This window comes from Camelina sativa, chromosome 15, assembly GCF_030686135.1.
Source record: "Camelina sativa cultivar CO46 ecotype springtype chromosome 15, ASM3068613v1".
NCBI classification, from domain to species: Eukaryota; Viridiplantae; Streptophyta; class Magnoliopsida; order Brassicales; family Brassicaceae; genus Camelina; species Camelina sativa.
In genome coordinates this window covers 27855739-27873908 of record NC_141894.1, presented here as the reverse complement: position 1 = coordinate 27873908, position 18170 = coordinate 27855739, and the positions used below count along the sequence as shown (strand labels likewise).

Sequence of the window (18170 nt, the reverse complement as noted above, 5' to 3'; positions counted from 1 at the left end):
TCCACAAATGAAAAACTAACTTCTTCCTCTCCCTCTACTATAAACCAATCATAACTCCCACTCTTCCACTTTTTTTCTTCTTTTTTTCCATCTGTGTTGTTTTACATGTTCTCTCTAAAGCCATAACAATGTCGAACTCTTCAAACTCCGATCCCAATTTCGACATCCCATTTGCTTCCTCCGATGTACCTCTTCCGAGTTACAATCAAAAACCAAGAAGAAAACGTACTAAACTCACCAACAACGAACCTGGTTCTTCTTCTTCTCCTACTCCAAGGCCTAATCCAGTCAAGAAACCGCTGGACTCTGACGCTCCTCCACAAATCACACGGCCATGCACTGAATGTGGTAAACAATTCGGGTCATTGAAGGCACTCTTTGGACACATGAGATGTCACCCTGAACGTCAGTGGCGTGGCATTATACCTCCTCCAGATCACAAACGTGGGACTAACGCAACCGCCGCGTCATCATCCTCCAATTTGAATGTTGTTTTAAATAAATCCGAGGAGGAAGATCATAACATAGCCTCTTGCTTACTATTGTTGGCTAAACGTCCTGTTGTCTTGAGCAGTTCAAGTGGAGTTGAGGGACGGTTCGAGTGTGGAGGTTGTAAAAAAGTGTTTGGGTCACATCAAGCGTTGGGCGGACATAGAGCAACACATAAAGATGTGAAAGGATGTTTCGCCGCTTCAAACTCAACCGAAGATCCTTCTCCTCCTCAGGAGATCGTTGGTCAAGACAAAGGCAAGAGTGTGAAGTTGGTCTCTGGAATGAATCATCGATGTCACATCTGTTTAAGAGTGTTCTCGAGTGGTCAAGCGTTAGGTGGTCACATGAGATGTCATTGGGAGAAAGATCAGGAAGAGCACCAAGTCAGGGCTATCGATCTTAATGTTCCTGCGGCGACATCTCCTCCTGACACATCGATAGGCTGTTCTTTAGATCTTAGGTTAGGACTTTGATATATAATAACATAACTTATATATTTGGTTTTGGTTTCTTCTCGTATAACAACTCTCTCCCTCTCTCTGTATATGTGTGATGAATTGTATGATGAACTTATAGGATTGGGTATTGTATTCTATATAAATTAATTCCTTAGTGAAATGCAAAAAAAGCTTTATTTAATAAATGTCAATATATTTCAAGAATTTGCTACCCATATTTTTCATCATATTTGTTGAATCTCTATGTAAAAATTGAATATTGTTATATATGAATAATAATGGATGGTTGTGGTGTTGTTCCTTAACAAATGCCATCACACTGAGATGAAATCAGCAAATAAAAAGTAGGTTCAACTTCGTTTTTGAATCTTAGCTCAGAAGAAAATACACAAGACGCCTCAATCTAAAATCAAACACAAAGTATTTCAAAGAACACAGTTCACTTATTATCCTAGAAAAGTTCTGAAAATCAAGATTCTTCTTCCCTAACATGTTGCTTCGAGAAGAGTTGCTTTGTTGAAGCTATCAGCAGAATCAGGGAGCAAGTTGTTGCTGTTGACCGGAAGATGAAGCTTCGTCCTGCTGCATTTCAGAGGGTGGAACCTGTAATCAAAAAGATCAGCTTTATATATAACATGAATGCGAAAAATCACGAAGGAATACAATTAATAGTTACAGTAAGCATCATCCTTACTTCTTTCTTAGCGTGTAAGGCTTCAAGTGTTGCAGCAACCTCTTTTGTGATGAACCTCTCCTTATAATCATTGCATTGCAAACATTCAGAGGCGAGTTTTAAGACTACGGTAGCTTCTTCTTTAGAATACTTTCCCTTCAGATTTGGATCAATCAGTTCAGCAACATCCTTTCCATTGATCATCTCAGGAGCCTATAACACATGAGAATAGTACTAACTCAGTAATAAGTGGCTTGCATTGCAAGAAATTAACAATGACAGAGAATCACAAAGTCAAGTGAACAGAATCACTTACATGGCTTGGAGCAATTTGCATTCCAGTAAGCAGATTCACAAGGATAGTACCAAATCTGTATGTCACATTCCCAGTGTTGACATTTCCTACAATGAGAATATATAACATTCTGATGATATATATATATGCATAGTCCGAAGATACAAGCGCGAAATGATTACCTCCTTCTCTTCGATTATAACGGATGATCGCCGTAACTAAACCGAAACTGGAGAGACAGGCCTCACCATCCTTCAACATAACCATTTAAGCAACAAGAAACAGTGTAGCATCGTTATAGATCACACGAGAGAAGGCATATTGGCATGTTAAAATGTTGCTTTACATACCTTATCAAACAGAATAGAGTTAGCACTCAGATTATCGTACGAGAAAGCACGTGCAATTCTGCAGTAATCCAATGCTTCGGCTATATTGTACGCCACTCGCATTCTCATTGACCAATCCATGTTTTTCTCTGTCAATCACACAACCGATACAAACTTCAGAAACAGAGAATACTAACAAGTTCTTATTCAACCGTTCACTACAAGTACATGATCTATTCACTATTCTAGTCCTGATAAAAAGTTTCCATCTTTAAGAATCTAAAGCACAATCTAAGTCAACAACAATACAGCCTCTCTATCTCTTCAGACTCAAAACAGAGAATGCTAATAAGCTCTGTTTCAATCGATTCTACATGTACAACCATGTCAACAAGGCAGCTTCTTTAACCTCAGATTCACCAATGTTTAATGTGAATGACACAAAAGAAGAAGATGAAGAAGAGAGAAGGAATCATACGATGGAACAAACGGTTAGCGAGCGTATCATTAGGCATGAACTCTGAAACAAGAAGCCCTACTCCTACATCTTCATCGTAGCAATATCCTAACAACTTGACGAGTCTCTTGTGATTTCGCTGCGCAGCTGTTTCTGTGTCTACCTGAAGAAGATCAAAGTAACAGATTCGAAACCATCAAAAGAGATCTAATGAACGTCACAAAAGTGAGATAAAGCTTTAAAGGCAAAGAGAAGCGCGAAGTAGTCAGGATCATCCCATGGCGTGTTCTTGAATCTCTTGATAGCGACGAAGCCAAGATTCTCTGATAAAAGACCCCTGTAGACGACATTGGAGGATTCTTCTGGGTTCTCTGATATGATCTCGTCGGCACTGAAGTTATTGGTCGCCGTCGTGAGATCGGAGAGGAAGAACTCTGTGAATGGCCAGTTGACGAATCCGTCGTCGTTCTTCACTTCGTCTTTCTTGCGTTCGACGTCCTGAGTCTGCGGCTGCTGTTGCGGAGGAGGTTGATCGTTGTTCACGAGAGGCGTAGAGACGCAACAACCACCCATGGTTTCGTTTTCGCCGGCAAAAGCAGAGTATTCTAAAGCGTTCTTTGCGAGAGAGATGAAGAGAGATGAAGAGAGAGAGAGAGAGAGAGAGAGAGAGAGAGAGAGAGAGAGACCGTTGGGTTTATGATTATGATGAACCTTTTATAACCGAGTCTTACTAAAATCTAAACTCAAGATTACGCATCTTTCTGATTTTTATAATTTTTATTTTTGCTTTTTTATATTTTTATATAAGTTTGCATTGCATTGTGGTGGTGACAAGTGGATTTGCAATGGTTTATGATACTTTTTGTTAATAATTTCTAAAGTGTTTTTGTTTGTAGAAAGAAATATATAGTTCTGCTACTATTATGTTAATGAGAGGAATTTATTTGTAGTTTATCATACGACTCCAATGCTCAACGGTTTTACATTGGCACTAGTATTAAAATTACGTACCAAGCAAGTATCATAGGTCACATTCACATATATATAATCCTATGCTTTTTACATTTACTATACTAAAAAAGAAAAATGTAGTCTCACGATTTAACATAATAAACTCAAGATTCTTTTTCCGGTTCCTAACTATGTTGCTTCGAGAAGAGTTGCTTTGTGGAAGCTATTAACAGATTCAGTGTTGATGTTGTTGCTGTTGACTAGAAGATGATGTAGTCTCCTCGTTCTGCTTTGCTATTTCAGAAAAAATTGGCATCTGAAAACGAAAGATTCAGTTTTATAACATATAGTGAGGAAAACTTAACAAGGCAAATTCCGGTTAAGAATAAGCTCCGTTCTTACTTCTTGCAAGTGTTCAACATATGCTACTCCCACCTCCTGCGGCTTTGCCAGTTCAAGCATTTGAATGTATGGAATCTGCATGCATACAACATAGAATGTGAAAAATCAATCTAGGATGTAATTACAGTTCCATTAAAGCCTTCTTACTTGTGTTTTAGATTTCAAGGCTTTCAGTGTTGCAACAAGCTCTTTTGTGATGAGACTCTTTCTAGCCTCGCACTGAAAACATTCAGAGGCGAGTTTCAAAACTACGACAGCTTCTTCTGTAGAGAACTTTCCCTTCAGATTTGGATCAATCAGCTCAGTTACATCCTTTCCGTTTATCATCTCAGGAACCTATAACACATGAGAAGAACAACTCAGTACTATGTGGCTTGTGCTGCAAGTAATGGGCAGTCAAGATGAACCATAAGACTACTAAGAAAGCAAGGGAGGACTAGTTGAAGAGAATCACTTACATTGCTTGGAGGAGTTTGCTTTCCAGTTAGCAGATTCACAAGGATAGTACCAAATCTATATGTCACACTTTTAGGGCTCACGATTCCTCTTGTTCTTTGACTTCGATCATACTTTATTGCTTTTATCAAGCCGAAACTGGAAAGACAGGCATCACCATTCTTCAACATATCCATTAAGCAATAAAAAAAAACATATTAGCATCCTTAGATCATTAAGAAGGTATAGGCATGAAATGATTGTTTTACATACCTTAGCAAACAGAACCGAGTATGCACTTAAGTTACTGTATGATGCAAAACCTTCACTATTGCAATATTCCAATGCTTCGGCTATATGATACGCCACTCGCAACCTCATTGACCACTCCATGGCTTTATTTTTCTCTGTGAAATTACAATAGTGAAATGCTAATAACTTCTCAAATCGATTCTATAAGCAGATACACCAAATTCTAAATGTGAAAACAAAAGAAGAAGTAAAGAAGAAGAATCATACGATGGAACAAACGCTTAGCAAGAGTATCATTGGGCATGAACTCTGAAACAAGAAGCCTTTCATCTTCATCGCAGAAATATCCGAACAACTTGACGAGTCTCTTGTGCTTTAGCTCCCCAAGTGCTTTTGCGTCTTCCTGAAGAAACAGAACCAACCCCATCAAAAGAGATCGATGAACGTCGCAAAGTTCATATGCTTTAAAGACAAAGAAAGGATACCGCAAATTCTTCATGGTCAGGCCAATCCGAATTCTTGAATCTCTTGACAGCGACGAAGCCAAGATCCTCTGCTAAAAGACCCTTGTAGACGACATTAGAAGATTCCTCTGCGTTCTCTGATATGATCTCGTCGGAACTGAAGTTCTTGGTCGCAGACGTGAGATCAGAGAGTAAGAACTCTCTGAAAGGCCAATCACCGAATACATCGTTTGGCTGTTCATTCTCAAGAGGCGTAGAGAAACAACAACCACCCATTGTTTTGGTTTAGCCGGCAAAAGCAGAGTATCGAAAACGTTCTTTTCAAGAAAGACAAACAGAGAGAGATTAGGTTTATGATTATGAGAAAACTCAAGATTACGCATCTTCAAACTTCTATTTCCTTCTTCTTCTTTTTTTTGTCAACCTTCTATTTCCTTCTTTTTTTTCTTCACTAAATTGCTATATTGAGTCTATATTATCACATGTTTGAGAATTTTATATTGCATTTAATGACTATGATATTTGCTTTGTTAATATTTTTTAAATTGGGGTTTGTTAATATTATAGGTTTGGTAGTGTTTTTAATAAATAAAAAATTATTTGTTACTCTATAATAATATTGACTCCAATAATATTAAACGTTTTTTTTATAAATGAATTCATATGTTTAAAAAAAAAAACTGAAATTCTTGTTTTTGGAAATTCTATATTTTCATTTTTTTTTGTATAAAAATGTTCATGTTGTATTTTGTTCATCGCGTGAGTATGTGATCGAAAAAATATCGATGTACTTTGCATGATTTGTGTATGCAACAAGATAAACATGTTTGAAGTTGTTAGAAAATACACAAAACACCCTCGATCTAAAAACCAACAAAGCTGCAGATTCGAGAAGAATTCCAAAGTTTTTATGATATCAGAAGATTCATTGTTCAAGTTTGTTGCCGTTGACTCGAAGATGATGCTTCCTCCTGCTGCTTTATTGTCTCAGAAGATGGAACCTGCAAGCAAAATGATCAGTTTTTTCATAATATGATGAATAAGGGAAATTAAAATTTCAGTTACGTGTAACAATAATAAGTTTGCCTTCTTACTTCTTGCAAGGGTTCAGCTTCTTGTTGTTGACTGGAAGATGCTACATCTTGCTGCTTTGCCAGTTCAACCACTTCAGTAGATGGAACCTGCAAGCAAAATGATCAGCTTTATATAACATGAACGCGAAAATTTCAATCATGATGAATGATACAATTACTATCACAGAGCTAGTAAGCATCCTTACTTGTGTTTTAGATTGCAAAGCTTCAAGTGTTGCAACAACCTCTTTAGTGATGAGACTCTTTCTATTCTTCCACTGCAAACATTCAGAGGCGAGTTTTAAGATTACAGTAGCTTCTTCTTTAGAGAAATTTCCCTTCAGGGTTGGATCCATCAAGTCCGTAACATCCTTTCCATTTATCATCTCAGGAACCTAGAAACAAGAGAGAAACAACAACTCAGTACTATTGGTGTCTTGTGTTGCAATAAATTGACAATGGCAGAGAATCTAATGATTACAATCACAAAGTCAAGTGAAAAAGCAAGACAAGACTTGAACAGAATCACTTACATGGCTTGGAGGAGTTTGCATTCCGGTTAGCAGATTCACCAAGATGGTACCAAATCTGTATGTCACGCTCTCAGTGTTCACACTTCCTACAATTAATGAGAATATAATATCACATTCTGATATATATATGAATAATATATAGAGAGAAGTTCAAATTTGAATTACCTGTTGGTCTTGGATCATAATCAGTGACCTCCCTCACTAAACCGAAACAGGAAAGACATGCATCATCATCCTTTAACACATCCATCAAGCAATAAAAACTGTTTAGTATCCTTACATCACATAGAAGAAGGCATAGGCATGAAAAAAGTTGATTTATATATATATATACCTTATCAAACAGAACCGAGTAAGCACTTAGGTTATCATACATTACGAAACCTGAAGTGGTACAGTAATCTAATGCTTCAGCTATATGATATGCCACTCGCAACCTCATTGACCATTCCATGTTTTTCTCTGTGAATCACAACCAATGAAAACTTCAAAAACAGAAAATACTAACAAGTTCTGTTGTAAAACATTCCACAAAAGCAGATACATTTATACATGCTAATCATATAAAAGTTTCTTTCATTAAGAATCTAAAGCACCACCATGCTACTTAAACCACCAATGCGGCCTCTCTATGACTTCAGAATTAAAACCGAGAATGCTAATAAGTTCTGTTTCAATCAATTCTGCATGCACAATCATGAGTTCTTGACACACAAACCTCAGATTCACCAATGTTTAATGTGACACATAAGTCACCAATATTACTTCTCTTTGCCTCCAGATTCAAAACAGAGAAGATGCTAGCTAGTTCTGTTTCAATCGATTCTATAAAAGCAGATACTTTAACACCATCTTTAAAACAAAACATGTCACATAGACCAACAATGCAGCGTCTTTAACCTCAGATTCACAAAAGAAGAAGATGAAGAGAGAAGGAATCATACGATGGAACAAACGCTTAGCAAGAGTATGGTTAGGCATGAACTCTGCAACAAGAAACCCTTCATCTCCATCGCTGCAGTATCCTAACAACTTGACGAGTCTCTTGTGCTTTAGCTCCGCAGCGTCTTGTGCCTCTACCTGAAAAAGATGGGACAAACAGAATCAAACCCATCAGAAGAGATCAATGGCGACAGTTGTTAAAAGTTTTTGAAGTGTACTGTGTACCTCAAGGTCCTCATGGTCAGGCCAAGGCGTATTCTTGAATCTTTTGACAGCGACGAAGCCAAGGTTCTCTGATAAAAGACCCCTGTAGACGACATTGGAGGATTCTTCTGGGTTCTCTGATATGATCTCGTTGGAACTGAAGCTCTTGGTCGCCGTCGTGAGATCGGAGAGGACGAACTCTGTGAATGGCCAGTTGACGAATCCGTCGTCGTTCTTCACTTCGTCGTTTTTGCGCTCGACGTGCTGAGTCTGCGGCTGCTGTTGCGGAGGAGGTTGATCGTTCTCAAGAGGCGTTGAAATGCAACAACCACCCATGGTTTCGTTTTCGCCGGCAAAAGCAGAGTATCCAAAGCGTTCTTTGCGAGAGAGAGACAGAGAGAGATGAAGAGAGAGATAGAGAAACCGTTGGGTTTATGATTATGATGAAACTTTTATGACAAAATGTTAAATATATATATTAAGCTCAAGATTACGCATCTTTCTTTGTTTACTCTAATTTTTTCAGCTTTGGTTATATTATTTTATCGTTGTTTCACTGATGGGTCAAATTCTTTTCCGCATTTGAGGACTTTGCATTGCATGGTGTATGAAATTAGTGTTTGGTATTGTTGTTAATGAGAGGAACTTTATCTACATTACATAATATACTAAAAGGGTTACCCACACGATATGTGTGTTATTAATTAAGTTTTCTTTTTGTAATTATTTAATGATTTTCACACCAAAATAAAAAATATTTAATGATTTATAGTTTTGTCTAATTTTGTTGGTTTGGTGTATATAAAATTTAGATTATGTATTATATACATATTTTATATAACCATTGTTAATCATAAGCACAATAGTAAAGTTTTGATGCTAATTTGGAGAAATTTGAATGCTTATTTGGATTTTTAACTATTAAATTATCTCGATATATACAATAAAAATTGTATGATAGTTTATAGTATTTTCTAGTCTATTAAAATGCACAAAACAAGTTTTTATATCTTATGAGGAATATCAGTTGGCAAAAAAAGAGAGGACATTTTTTTTACCAATGTTCAAGTTTTAAACTTGGAAAAACATGCATGTTTTTTTATGAAAAGATCAGTAAAAAGTCACAAATTCTGTCAATCTTTTTGTGATTTAAGCATCCCACCAATTATACGCACTTAAGAAGATCTGCAATTCTGTAGTTTTTGAGGAGATCTTAGCCACTTCATATAGTTTTTACATCTAAAAATGAATATAATCAAGAATCATATCAAACTCTTTGTAAGCTTATACAATTTCTGGCCGTCACTTTAAACCAAATATGATAGTGTAAAGAGAATGATTTGTTATGGTTGATACATTTAGGTACATCTATCTTTTATTTTTTATAACTGTAGTGCTAGAGAACAATGACTCGATATATGACCAAAATAAGATAGCTTGATTGTAACAAAAACAATCAGATTTATTTGGTTGACATGTAAAGAATATCATTAAAAGGTAATACTACATTTATTAGCGATAAAATGGTGGTAAGAGTGTGGTAGACTAAAACTTGGTGATATAGTAGTAAAACTATTTGGTTGGAGATGATGACACAATAAGAGTTAAAGAATAAAAAAACTAAAATCTTAACTGTTAGTTGTGATCATTTGCAACTATATAAAAGACAGATCAATCTTACTGTAACACAATTGTAATGATTATCGTCTAATTCATTTTTAATATAATTCTTGATGTGATTGATGAACCATGTATTTTATTTAAAATTCATACATATGATCATTAGTATGTTACTAAAGCTTATTTATAACAATTTGTTTTTGAATCAACAAATATATATATATATATATATATATATTGTAACAGTTTAATTTTGTTATTTGCACCATAGGTGTCAAATAAACCATATTATTGGTGTAATATATAAATTTGTTCCCCGCATAAAACTGGTATTAAAAATTATGAAAAAAACAAATGAAAATAGTAAAATATATATATTTTATTTTCAAAAAGTTGAGAAATTAAATTATAGTAAATTAATGTAAATAGTTGCACACGTTGCTAACAATTAAAAGAAGAAGATGACACATGTCAAAACATTATAACAAGTTTGTTGTTGAGCTTTCATTTCACAAGTTGTGATTATTTTCAATTACAGAACAAAATATCTACTTTATTACAACATCAAACTTCATGATTTTTTTTTTTGAAGATATGAGGAAGTGATCTATCTTCAACAAGAACTTGAAATGGTATGATCAAATTAAGAAGTGCTTCAAGTATTGAATCTTCGAAAAATGCAAAAAATAATGCTATTCATTTTAATATCAAGATAGTTTGCACCTCGGTGTTGACTCTTATTGATGGAATATTATTTTTGCCATTAGCTTTCTACTTGTGAGTAAAGATGTTTGAAATTTTTCATATAATGCTATTTCAAAGAAAAAATCAAAATTGAAATATTGTAGCTCAACGTTATTTCTTAATTATATTTTAACTGATAAAGTTGATGAAGTATGTAATATTCAAAATTTATACATTATCGTTTGATCATACATATGATAATTAGTATGCCATTAAATTTTTTTTATAACAATGTAGTTTTGGAATTAATCAATCAATTAATTTATAAGAGTTTAATTATGTTCTCCACATTATAAGTGTCAAATAAACTATATTATTGGTGTCATATATGAATATTTTTCCCGACATAATATTGATATTTAAAATATTGATAAATAAAAGACTGAGAAAATTATATATATATATATATATATATATATATATATTTAGTCAAAGTAAAGAAATTAATCATAATAAATTAATATAATAATTAAACACATCACTAACAATTAAAAGAGACTCGTCTGACAAATTTCAAATATTAAAAGTAAATGTAAAAAAGTTTAGAGTAAATTTCAAGAAACATTCTTATATTATATAAGATTGACTCCAATGTTCAACATTTTTTCAACTATTTAAAAGTTTATATTAATGGTCATTTCCGAAACTAACAATCAAGTATTGCTAAATAGGAAAAAGAAATTTCATCACGGGTGATACTTACTAGGCTAAGAAACTACATAATATCATGAAAATATCAATATTAATTTTGATATCATAATATTTAAAAGACCAAAAAAAGTGTGATTATGTTATTTGATACTCAAATGAATGTACATCTTAGTTTAATATATACAAGAACCAAAGATTTGAATGAACACTAATCGAACATTAATGTTCATGTTATATTGTTCATCGCGTGACAATATAATTCTTGCAATTATGAGTAAAATGTGAGTATATTTTTTTTTTAAAACATGATTGTATAATTTTACTCTAAAACAATTTTTTTTTTTTTGTAGTTTTCATGGAAAAACGTATATTTACATTTTTTGTTTGGATAAACAGATAAGACGTTTAAATGAAATTATACTAGGTTTGTTGTCCTATACAACAAATACTTTTTTATATAGAAATAGACGGAAACATTAAGATCGATTGTCATATTTTCATGATCAAATCAGAATTAGGTTTCTCTCTATACTTTTTTTTTCTTGATTCAAAAACAGTTTGTCTATGTTTTAACTTTTTTTTTTAAAAGGTACCATTATAGGTGGGTGGCATGGAAATCAACCATTTTAGACATAATTTTCAAATGTACAAAATGTACAGTATTTATACTCCACCACTGATATTGTGGAAATCAATACCAAAGAGTGTGTGAATAAATTTTGGTTTATGCAGATTTAAAATTAGTAATTTTTATGTCAATAAAAGTCAAGCATGCTTTGAATGGTCAATAAGTCAAATTAACTCACAAACATGTATAGATTTAAATTAGTATTTTTATTTTGATATTTGATATATTTAGTTTTTAAATCTGTAGGCAAAAAAAATAAATCTAAAAAACAAAAAAAAAGATCCAAAAAACAATTTAAAAACTACATGGACTTAATAAAAACAAGAATCCACAAGATTTTGATTTTAGATTTCTTATTTTTTCGTTAAGGGAAATCAATTTATGCATCTGCTTGGGAACTATAACTAGATTTATGTAGAGGACAAGATTTTTTGGTTTTGAAATGAAGAGGGTGAAGCTATATCTCTACTACGCAACAATAAGAATAGGTTCGATATTGCTATGATACAAGCTAATAATTCAAATGGTGATAGGATCCGGAAATCGGATCAGAAATGGATCTTGCAATAATCAGTAAGAACCTAATCATATCTGATTTTTTTAAATCAAAATATTTAATTATCATCTCGTTTACATTGGACTAAGAGTAGTTTTAGAATGCAACAACAAAAGTCTCTTTTTTTTAACCGCAGTGATAACTACATGGACTTAATAAAAACATGAATCCACAAGTATTTTTTTAAAAAGGCCCCAAAAGAAAAAAAAATGGTTTTTGGTTTTATAAAAAAATAACATAGAAGAAGTAAAAACCAAAATTTTAAAATCTTGTCTGAAAATGAGCATTTGAAAAACACTCTATCAAAATTTGGGTTGGACCCACACATAGAGATCTCTATATCTTTTGTAGCTAAAATTTTAGATTTATTTTTCCGAATATCCGACAGATCAGCGAGCTTAAATATTTGAACCACATAATCACAAATATTTCATAACATCACATGTGATACAAAAGGCCCAAAAATTAATATGTATGGCCCAACAATTTGAGGCCCGAATTGTATTTTTTCTTTCTATAAATATTAGACTCCCACAATGCGTCGACAAAAAAAAAAGACTCCACAATGCATTTCGAGGATTTCAAAAAAAAAATTATTTCGAAAATGAAGAAGACGAGTAAGGAGGAGAAGCTGCGGTGCCGGGGAAGGAGAGATGGTAAGCGATATGTTAAAAATTCCTTTGAAGAGAAGCAGAGAGGATTTCACCCAAAAAAATGAGAGTTTTCACCGTAAGGAGGAGATATTTGGCTGAGAGGAGGAGGAGAGGTAACAGAAAAGCTCAAATATAAAAAATAAATTTATTAAGAACAAACATATAATATAATTAACATACAATGAAAAATATATTGATTTTGTTAGTTTTCCTTTTTGATTTAGAAAAATAAATTTTTAAAAATATAAAAATGTAAAATTCTGTAAATCTAATTTTTTGAAATTTTTGACATGTGTCAACATCTAATCAATATATTTTACACGTGTCACGATCTTGTTAATGAGTAACTTTGATATCCAGCTTTATATAATAAATATTGACTCCAATAATTTTAAACGTTTTTTATAAATGTAATTATATGTTTTTAAAAAAAAATTGAAATTGTTGTTTTCGGAAATTGTATATTTCATTTTTTTTTTTGTATAAAAATGTTCATGTTGTATTTTGTTCATCGTGTGAATATATGTGACCCAAAAAATATCGATGTACTATGCATGATTTGTGCATGCAACAACATAAACATGTTTGAAGTTGTTAGAAAATACACAAAACACCCTCAATCTAAAACCAACAAAGGTGCAAATCCGAGAAGAGTTCCAAAGTTTTTATGATATCAGAAGATTCATTGTTCAAGTTTGTTGCTGTTGACTCGAAGATGATGCTTCCTCCTGCTGCTTTATTGTCTCAGAAGATGGAACCTGCAAGCAAAATGATCAGTTTTTTTGTAACATGATGAACAAGGAAAATTAAGAATTCAACAATGATTCTTCCTTCTTACTTCTTGCAAGGGTTCAACTTCTTGTTGTTGACTAGAAGATGCTACATCTTGCTGCTTTGCCAGTTCAACCATTTCAGCAGCTGGAACCTGCAAGCAAAATCAGGCCCGGCCCGGAGCTAAAGCTCGTAAAGCAAGGGCTTTAGGCAGCAATATTTATTTCTGAGATTAGCTTTATATAACATGAATACTAAAAACCAATCATGAAGAATACAATTACTGTCACAGAGCTAGTAAGCACCCTTACTTGTGCTTTAGCTTGTAAGGCTGCGAGTTCGGGCATATGGGTCGGGTCAGGTCGGTTTTTTCGGTTATTCGGGGTATTCGGGTTTTCAAAAAATCCACCGAACATAACCGAACAAAAAATCGGTTCGGGTCGGGTCGGGTTTCGGGTCGGATCGGATGAGAATTGGTCTTGGGTTTATCCGGTTTAAATCTTAAAATCGATTAAAATCGGTATAAATCCGGTTTAAACCGGTTAAATTACGTATAATTTTTTGTTTTTATTAAAAAATAAAAAAAATAGGGTTTCGGGTCAGGTCGGGTACCGAACTAGATTTTCAATCCTTCCGAATAAAACCGAACCCTAAATTTGGTTGAACCGAAACCCGAAATTTTCGGGTCGGGTCAGGTCGGGTCGGGTTAAAGTCGCAGGCCGAGCTTCAAGTGTTGCAACATTCAGAGGCGAATTTAAGATTACGATAGCTTTTTCTTTAGAGAAATCTCCCTTCAGATTTGGATCCATCAAGTCCGTAACATCCTTTCCAGTTATCATCTCAGGAACCTAGAAACAAGAGAGAAACAACAACTCAGTACTATTGGTGTCTTGTGTTGCAAGAAATTGGCAATGGCAGAGATAATAGTGATTACAATCACAAAGTCAAGTGAGAAAGCAAGAATCACTTACATCATTACATGTTTTGGAGAAGTTTGCATTCCGGAGAGCAGATTCACAAGGATGGTACCAAATCTGTTAAGTAGTCGAAGTGAGATTATATTATTGTTTCCTTAAAGCAACATGTGTAGGGCCTGCCGGACTAGAGCGAAGAAAATAAGAATTACAAATATTAGAAATAGAGAAAGAGAGAGACGTCGTGCACTATTATATAATCTTATATATGTATATATATAAAGTTAACTTTTCTCTCTTCTCATTCTTCCACATCATCATCCACCTAAACAATGATATATATTTTTTTGCATTAAAAATAATATTTTAAATATTTATTCATTGCATATTTATTACTCATAATTAATAATATAAAAATTAAATAAAAATGAATTAAGTAAGATTACTTAAAATTTTAAATAGTAAATACAATAATAAAATTTGTTTTAGTAAATAATAAAAGTAAAATAAATGAATATTTTAAAATAGTAAAAATAATACTGTAGATTTAATTTAGTAGTAATGTTATTATTTAAATTTTAACCAAAAAATTATTATATTCCAAAATTTAGAATGGGTTAATGAGTTGTAGAATAGAAGTAAGATTTTAATGTATGGTGGAGTAAAAAAACAATTTATGTAGTTGTATTTATAAAATTCTAAACATAAAAATAAAATTGAAGTGAAACATTTGTTTCTAAGAAACATATATTACAAAGATTTATTATGAAATTTTACTTGTAGAAAAATAAAAGATTAATTACTCACCTCAACTTAAAGTTTTGATCTAAAACGAAGACATTAAAAAGGTCACACTTTTTTTTTGGGAAAACTATAAAAAAGAATCTTGAAAATATAATCCATCTAAAAAAACAAAATCAATGGTCATAAAATATAGAAAAAATGATATGTAAGCCATACAAAAAAAATGACATGTGATTTGTATAGCATATCTCACAATGCATATTATCAACCGGAGCTACAATTCTATAACATGATAAAATATAAAATATAAAACATGCTTGAGATTTCATCAATTCTATTAAATGCTCTTAACCGAAAAAATTGGCAGAAACAACATATTTAAAGTACACCATATTTTTTTGAGAAGATGAATCTAAGGTTGTATCACAAAATTAACATCTGAAAATAACATACATATAAGGGTTTTAGACAAACTTAGATTAGTGAACAGATATTCATTGTCGGGTTTAATCGTTTCACCATCTAAGCATTCTTGACTTGGTCGGAAGTTCTATTATGGCAGGTAATGCACTTGGAAAACTCCATTGTAGTGACATAGCAATAAAAATCTTAATGAAAGTTTGTATATTTGCATTTAATGTGATATCACTATGTTTAAATAATCTCTATAATTAGGTCAACCATCGACTTTCGATGTTAGAAATTTTAAAAAGATGTTTTCGTGGGATATGAATGTGGAATAAACTCTTCTAGGGAGGTTTTTAAGTCATTTTTTTGTTACTACGTGATATATTGTTAATTTGCCAAAAAAACATTATTCCGATACTAGACAATATATGTTATATATAAATTAGTAAAATAAAAATGACTTTTATATGGATTAATCTTTTAAACTTCAAATGATTAATTATTTTTATATTAAATGATTCTTATTCCTAAAAAAATTAAACTAAAATCTCAACCAAATAAATATAACAATGAAACATTATCTTCAACAATACATTTGTTGTATATCACTTAGTAAAGTAAGTTTAGTGTTTATATAGATTTATACTTAAAATTTTGAATAAATATATTTGAGCTCAAGAATTTAGATTAATAGAAAATATTTTAAATTAAAATTCCGCGCGTGCGCAGGTACAAATTCTAGTGCTATATAAACTTTAAAGGCCAAAAGTACTATTTTTATTTATAAACCAAGTAATGGAACAAACTATATTATTGATGAGAAAGAAAAAAGAAAAACAGAAACCGAAACTATAAACATAGATTAGATTATGTTTATTAGAAAACAATAAAAAGTATCTTAGATAGACATAGTCGAATTGACGTATAATCACCGATTATGAAGGATCATTATTTGTCTCTTCTAAGATACGCGTAAAACACATGCCAAAGCCTATCAAAACTGCAAAAACGGCAAAAACGACTATTAACACCAGTAGCGACAGGCCCTCCATTATTCTCTATTATAATCTTTGTTTGTATTGAAAGCTGAAAAAAGAAATAGAGTATATTCAATCAAGAAGAAGAGGTCTTATATAAGTTAATTAGCTTCCAAAACAATGAATGGAAAACTTTGATGACCAAAAAATAATGGAAAACGTTGATACAATTAGCTAATTGAATCTAAAGAGAAATGGTAAATTATTGAGCGAGTAAAAGGATATTGACCTTTTAGGACCCAAAAAAAAAACTGAGGTTTAAATGCTTATTTTAAACACGTATATTCAATATATAAGCGTATCCTAAACATGCCATGTTAGGTTTAAACGCTTTCCAAAATTGAGAATCGTATATTAAATATACAAAATTCGATATTGTTTATAGTAGAAAGCATGTCACATATTGAAAACGATTATTTATATGGCAGGCTAAGAAAATAGAAAGGCGGTAATATCATAGCTTAACTATTAGTATTATTACTAATGATTTCGAGTCTAGCTAAACTCTAAACTAATGTTAACATCATACACAAAAACTTATTACCAAACGTTTTTGTGAAGCAACAATACTTCCTCGTTCCTCCCATAAGAAAAAACAAAACAAAAAATAGTCTCTAACAATTCTCTTTAGAAAAGATTCAGACCTATGTACTTAGATTTGTCACGTTGTGGCTTTTAAAGCACTTCTATTGGAGTCTCAAGTCTGTCAATGAGAAACCCGTCTTAAAAATAATCTAAAACTAAAAATATATATCAATTGAAAATGGCTAGATAAATAGATATGTTGTTTCTCAAATGAGAGACCCTCTCTCTCATCAAAACATATAACTAGATATGTTTCTCATATGCTTTTTTTGTTATTGATTCACAGTTTTTTTTTTTATCACAAGATAATATTTAATATTTTTTAGATTTGAAATACTATTTTTGGTCATATGAGAAAAATATATTATATTTGAAATATAGATAATATTTGATCTTATAATATTAATTAATTAGGTCAGATATTATTTTTATAAATAATAAAATAAACTTATCTTATTTATTATGTATAAATTTAAATTATCTATTAAAATTAATTGATATTACTTAAAGTTGATCTAAAATTATTTGTATTGAATCATCAAAATGTTATAACACCAATAAACTAGAATAGTGTTTTGTAAAAAAAGTTATTTATTGAAAATGAACTTTCAAAGCATATCTTATATAATATGAGAAAGTTTTTTCTAACTTTTAATATGAGAAAGTTTTTTCTAAATTTGGCATTCTCTTTTAGCGACACCTATCATAATAAAAACCATATCTTGGATGAGAAATGAAATAGTTTAAATACATGATTATGATTATGCCTTTATGTAGTTTTATAAACCTTAACTTTTACACGTTTTCAAACCATATAATATTTTCTTTCATTAATTGAGTAGGCAATAAAGTTAGTCAGTTCCACTAAAATCCTATTAAATTATGATAAATTACATAAT

At 32.0% G+C, this 18170-nt stretch overlaps 2 protein-coding genes, 2 long non-coding RNA genes and 2 pseudogenes across 5 annotated transcripts; 1 reads left to right on the top strand and 5 right to left on the bottom strand.

Moving 5' to 3' along the window:
• Positions 1-85: 85 nt before the first annotated feature.
• LOC104747523 (zinc finger protein ZAT2 pseudogene) lies at positions 86-1135 on the top strand (annotated as a pseudogene). The gene has a single exon (XR_015582924.1). The product of XR_015582924.1 is annotated as a zinc finger protein ZAT2 pseudogene (transcript).
• A 349-nt stretch (positions 1136-1484) lies between these two features.
• LOC104747522 (putative inactive receptor-like kinase BSK12) lies at positions 1485-3385 on the bottom strand. Its single transcript, XM_087486851.1, has 6 exons — positions 2963-3385; positions 2726-2867; positions 2269-2396; positions 1940-2170; positions 1645-1836; positions 1485-1553 (listed from the first exon to the last, which is right to left on the bottom strand). Exons 1-6 carry the CDS (start codon positions 3275-3277, stop codon positions 1485-1487), a joined length of 1077 nt encoding a protein of 358 aa, XP_087342977.1. The 5' UTR covers positions 3278-3385.
• A 505-nt stretch (positions 3386-3890) lies between these two features.
• LOC104748786 (putative inactive receptor-like kinase BSK12) lies at positions 3891-5484 on the bottom strand (annotated as a pseudogene).
• Positions 5485-6187: 703 nt separating this feature from the next.
• Positions 6188-8374, bottom strand: LOC104747521 (putative inactive receptor-like kinase BSK12). Its single transcript, XM_087487361.1, has 8 exons — positions 7982-8374; positions 7759-7894; positions 7149-7276; positions 6980-7049; positions 6815-6900; positions 6488-6676; positions 6295-6389; positions 6188-6209 (listed from the first exon to the last, which is right to left on the bottom strand). Exons 1-8 carry the CDS (start codon positions 8294-8296, stop codon positions 6188-6190), a joined length of 1041 nt encoding a protein of 346 aa, XP_087343487.1. The 5' UTR covers positions 8297-8374.
• A 4960-nt stretch (positions 8375-13334) lies between these two features.
• On the bottom strand, positions 13335-14745 carry LOC147927224 (uncharacterized). The gene is made up of 4 exons (XR_015581554.1): positions 14555-14745; positions 13895-14431; positions 13651-13787; positions 13335-13570 (listed from the first exon to the last, which is right to left on the bottom strand). It is a non-coding gene; the product is annotated as an uncharacterized LOC147927224 (long non-coding RNA).
• A 1658-nt stretch (positions 14746-16403) lies between these two features.
• LOC147927223 (uncharacterized) lies at positions 16404-17616 on the bottom strand. Its single transcript, XR_015582827.1, has 2 exons — positions 17331-17616; positions 16404-16735 (listed from the first exon to the last, which is right to left on the bottom strand). It is a non-coding gene; the product is annotated as an uncharacterized LOC147927223 (long non-coding RNA).
• Positions 17617-18170: the final 554 nt, after the last annotated feature.

Coding starts and splice junctions, on each gene's coding strand:
- LOC104747521 (XM_087487361.1), bottom strand. CDS start 8,296: ATGGGTGGTTGTTGCATTTCAACGCCTCTTGAGAACGATCAACCTCCT. Junction 7,050..7,148: donor ACTCGGTTCTGTTTGATAAG/GTATATATATAT, acceptor GATGTGTTAAAG/GATGATGATGCATGTCTTTC. Junction 6,901..6,979: donor TTATGATCCAAGACCAACAG/GTAATTCAAATT, acceptor CATTAATTGTAG/GAAGTGTGAACACTGAGAGC.
- LOC104747522 (XM_087486851.1), bottom strand. CDS start 3,277: ATGGGTGGTTGTTGCGTCTCTACGCCTCTCGTGAACAACGATCAACCT. Junction 2,171..2,268: donor ACTCTATTCTGTTTGATAAG/GTATGTAAAGCA, acceptor GTTATGTTGAAG/GATGGTGAGGCCTGTCTCTC. Junction 1,837..1,939: donor TGCAAATTGCTCCAAGCCAT/GTAAGTGATTCT, acceptor CATGTGTTATAG/GCTCCTGAGATGATCAATGG.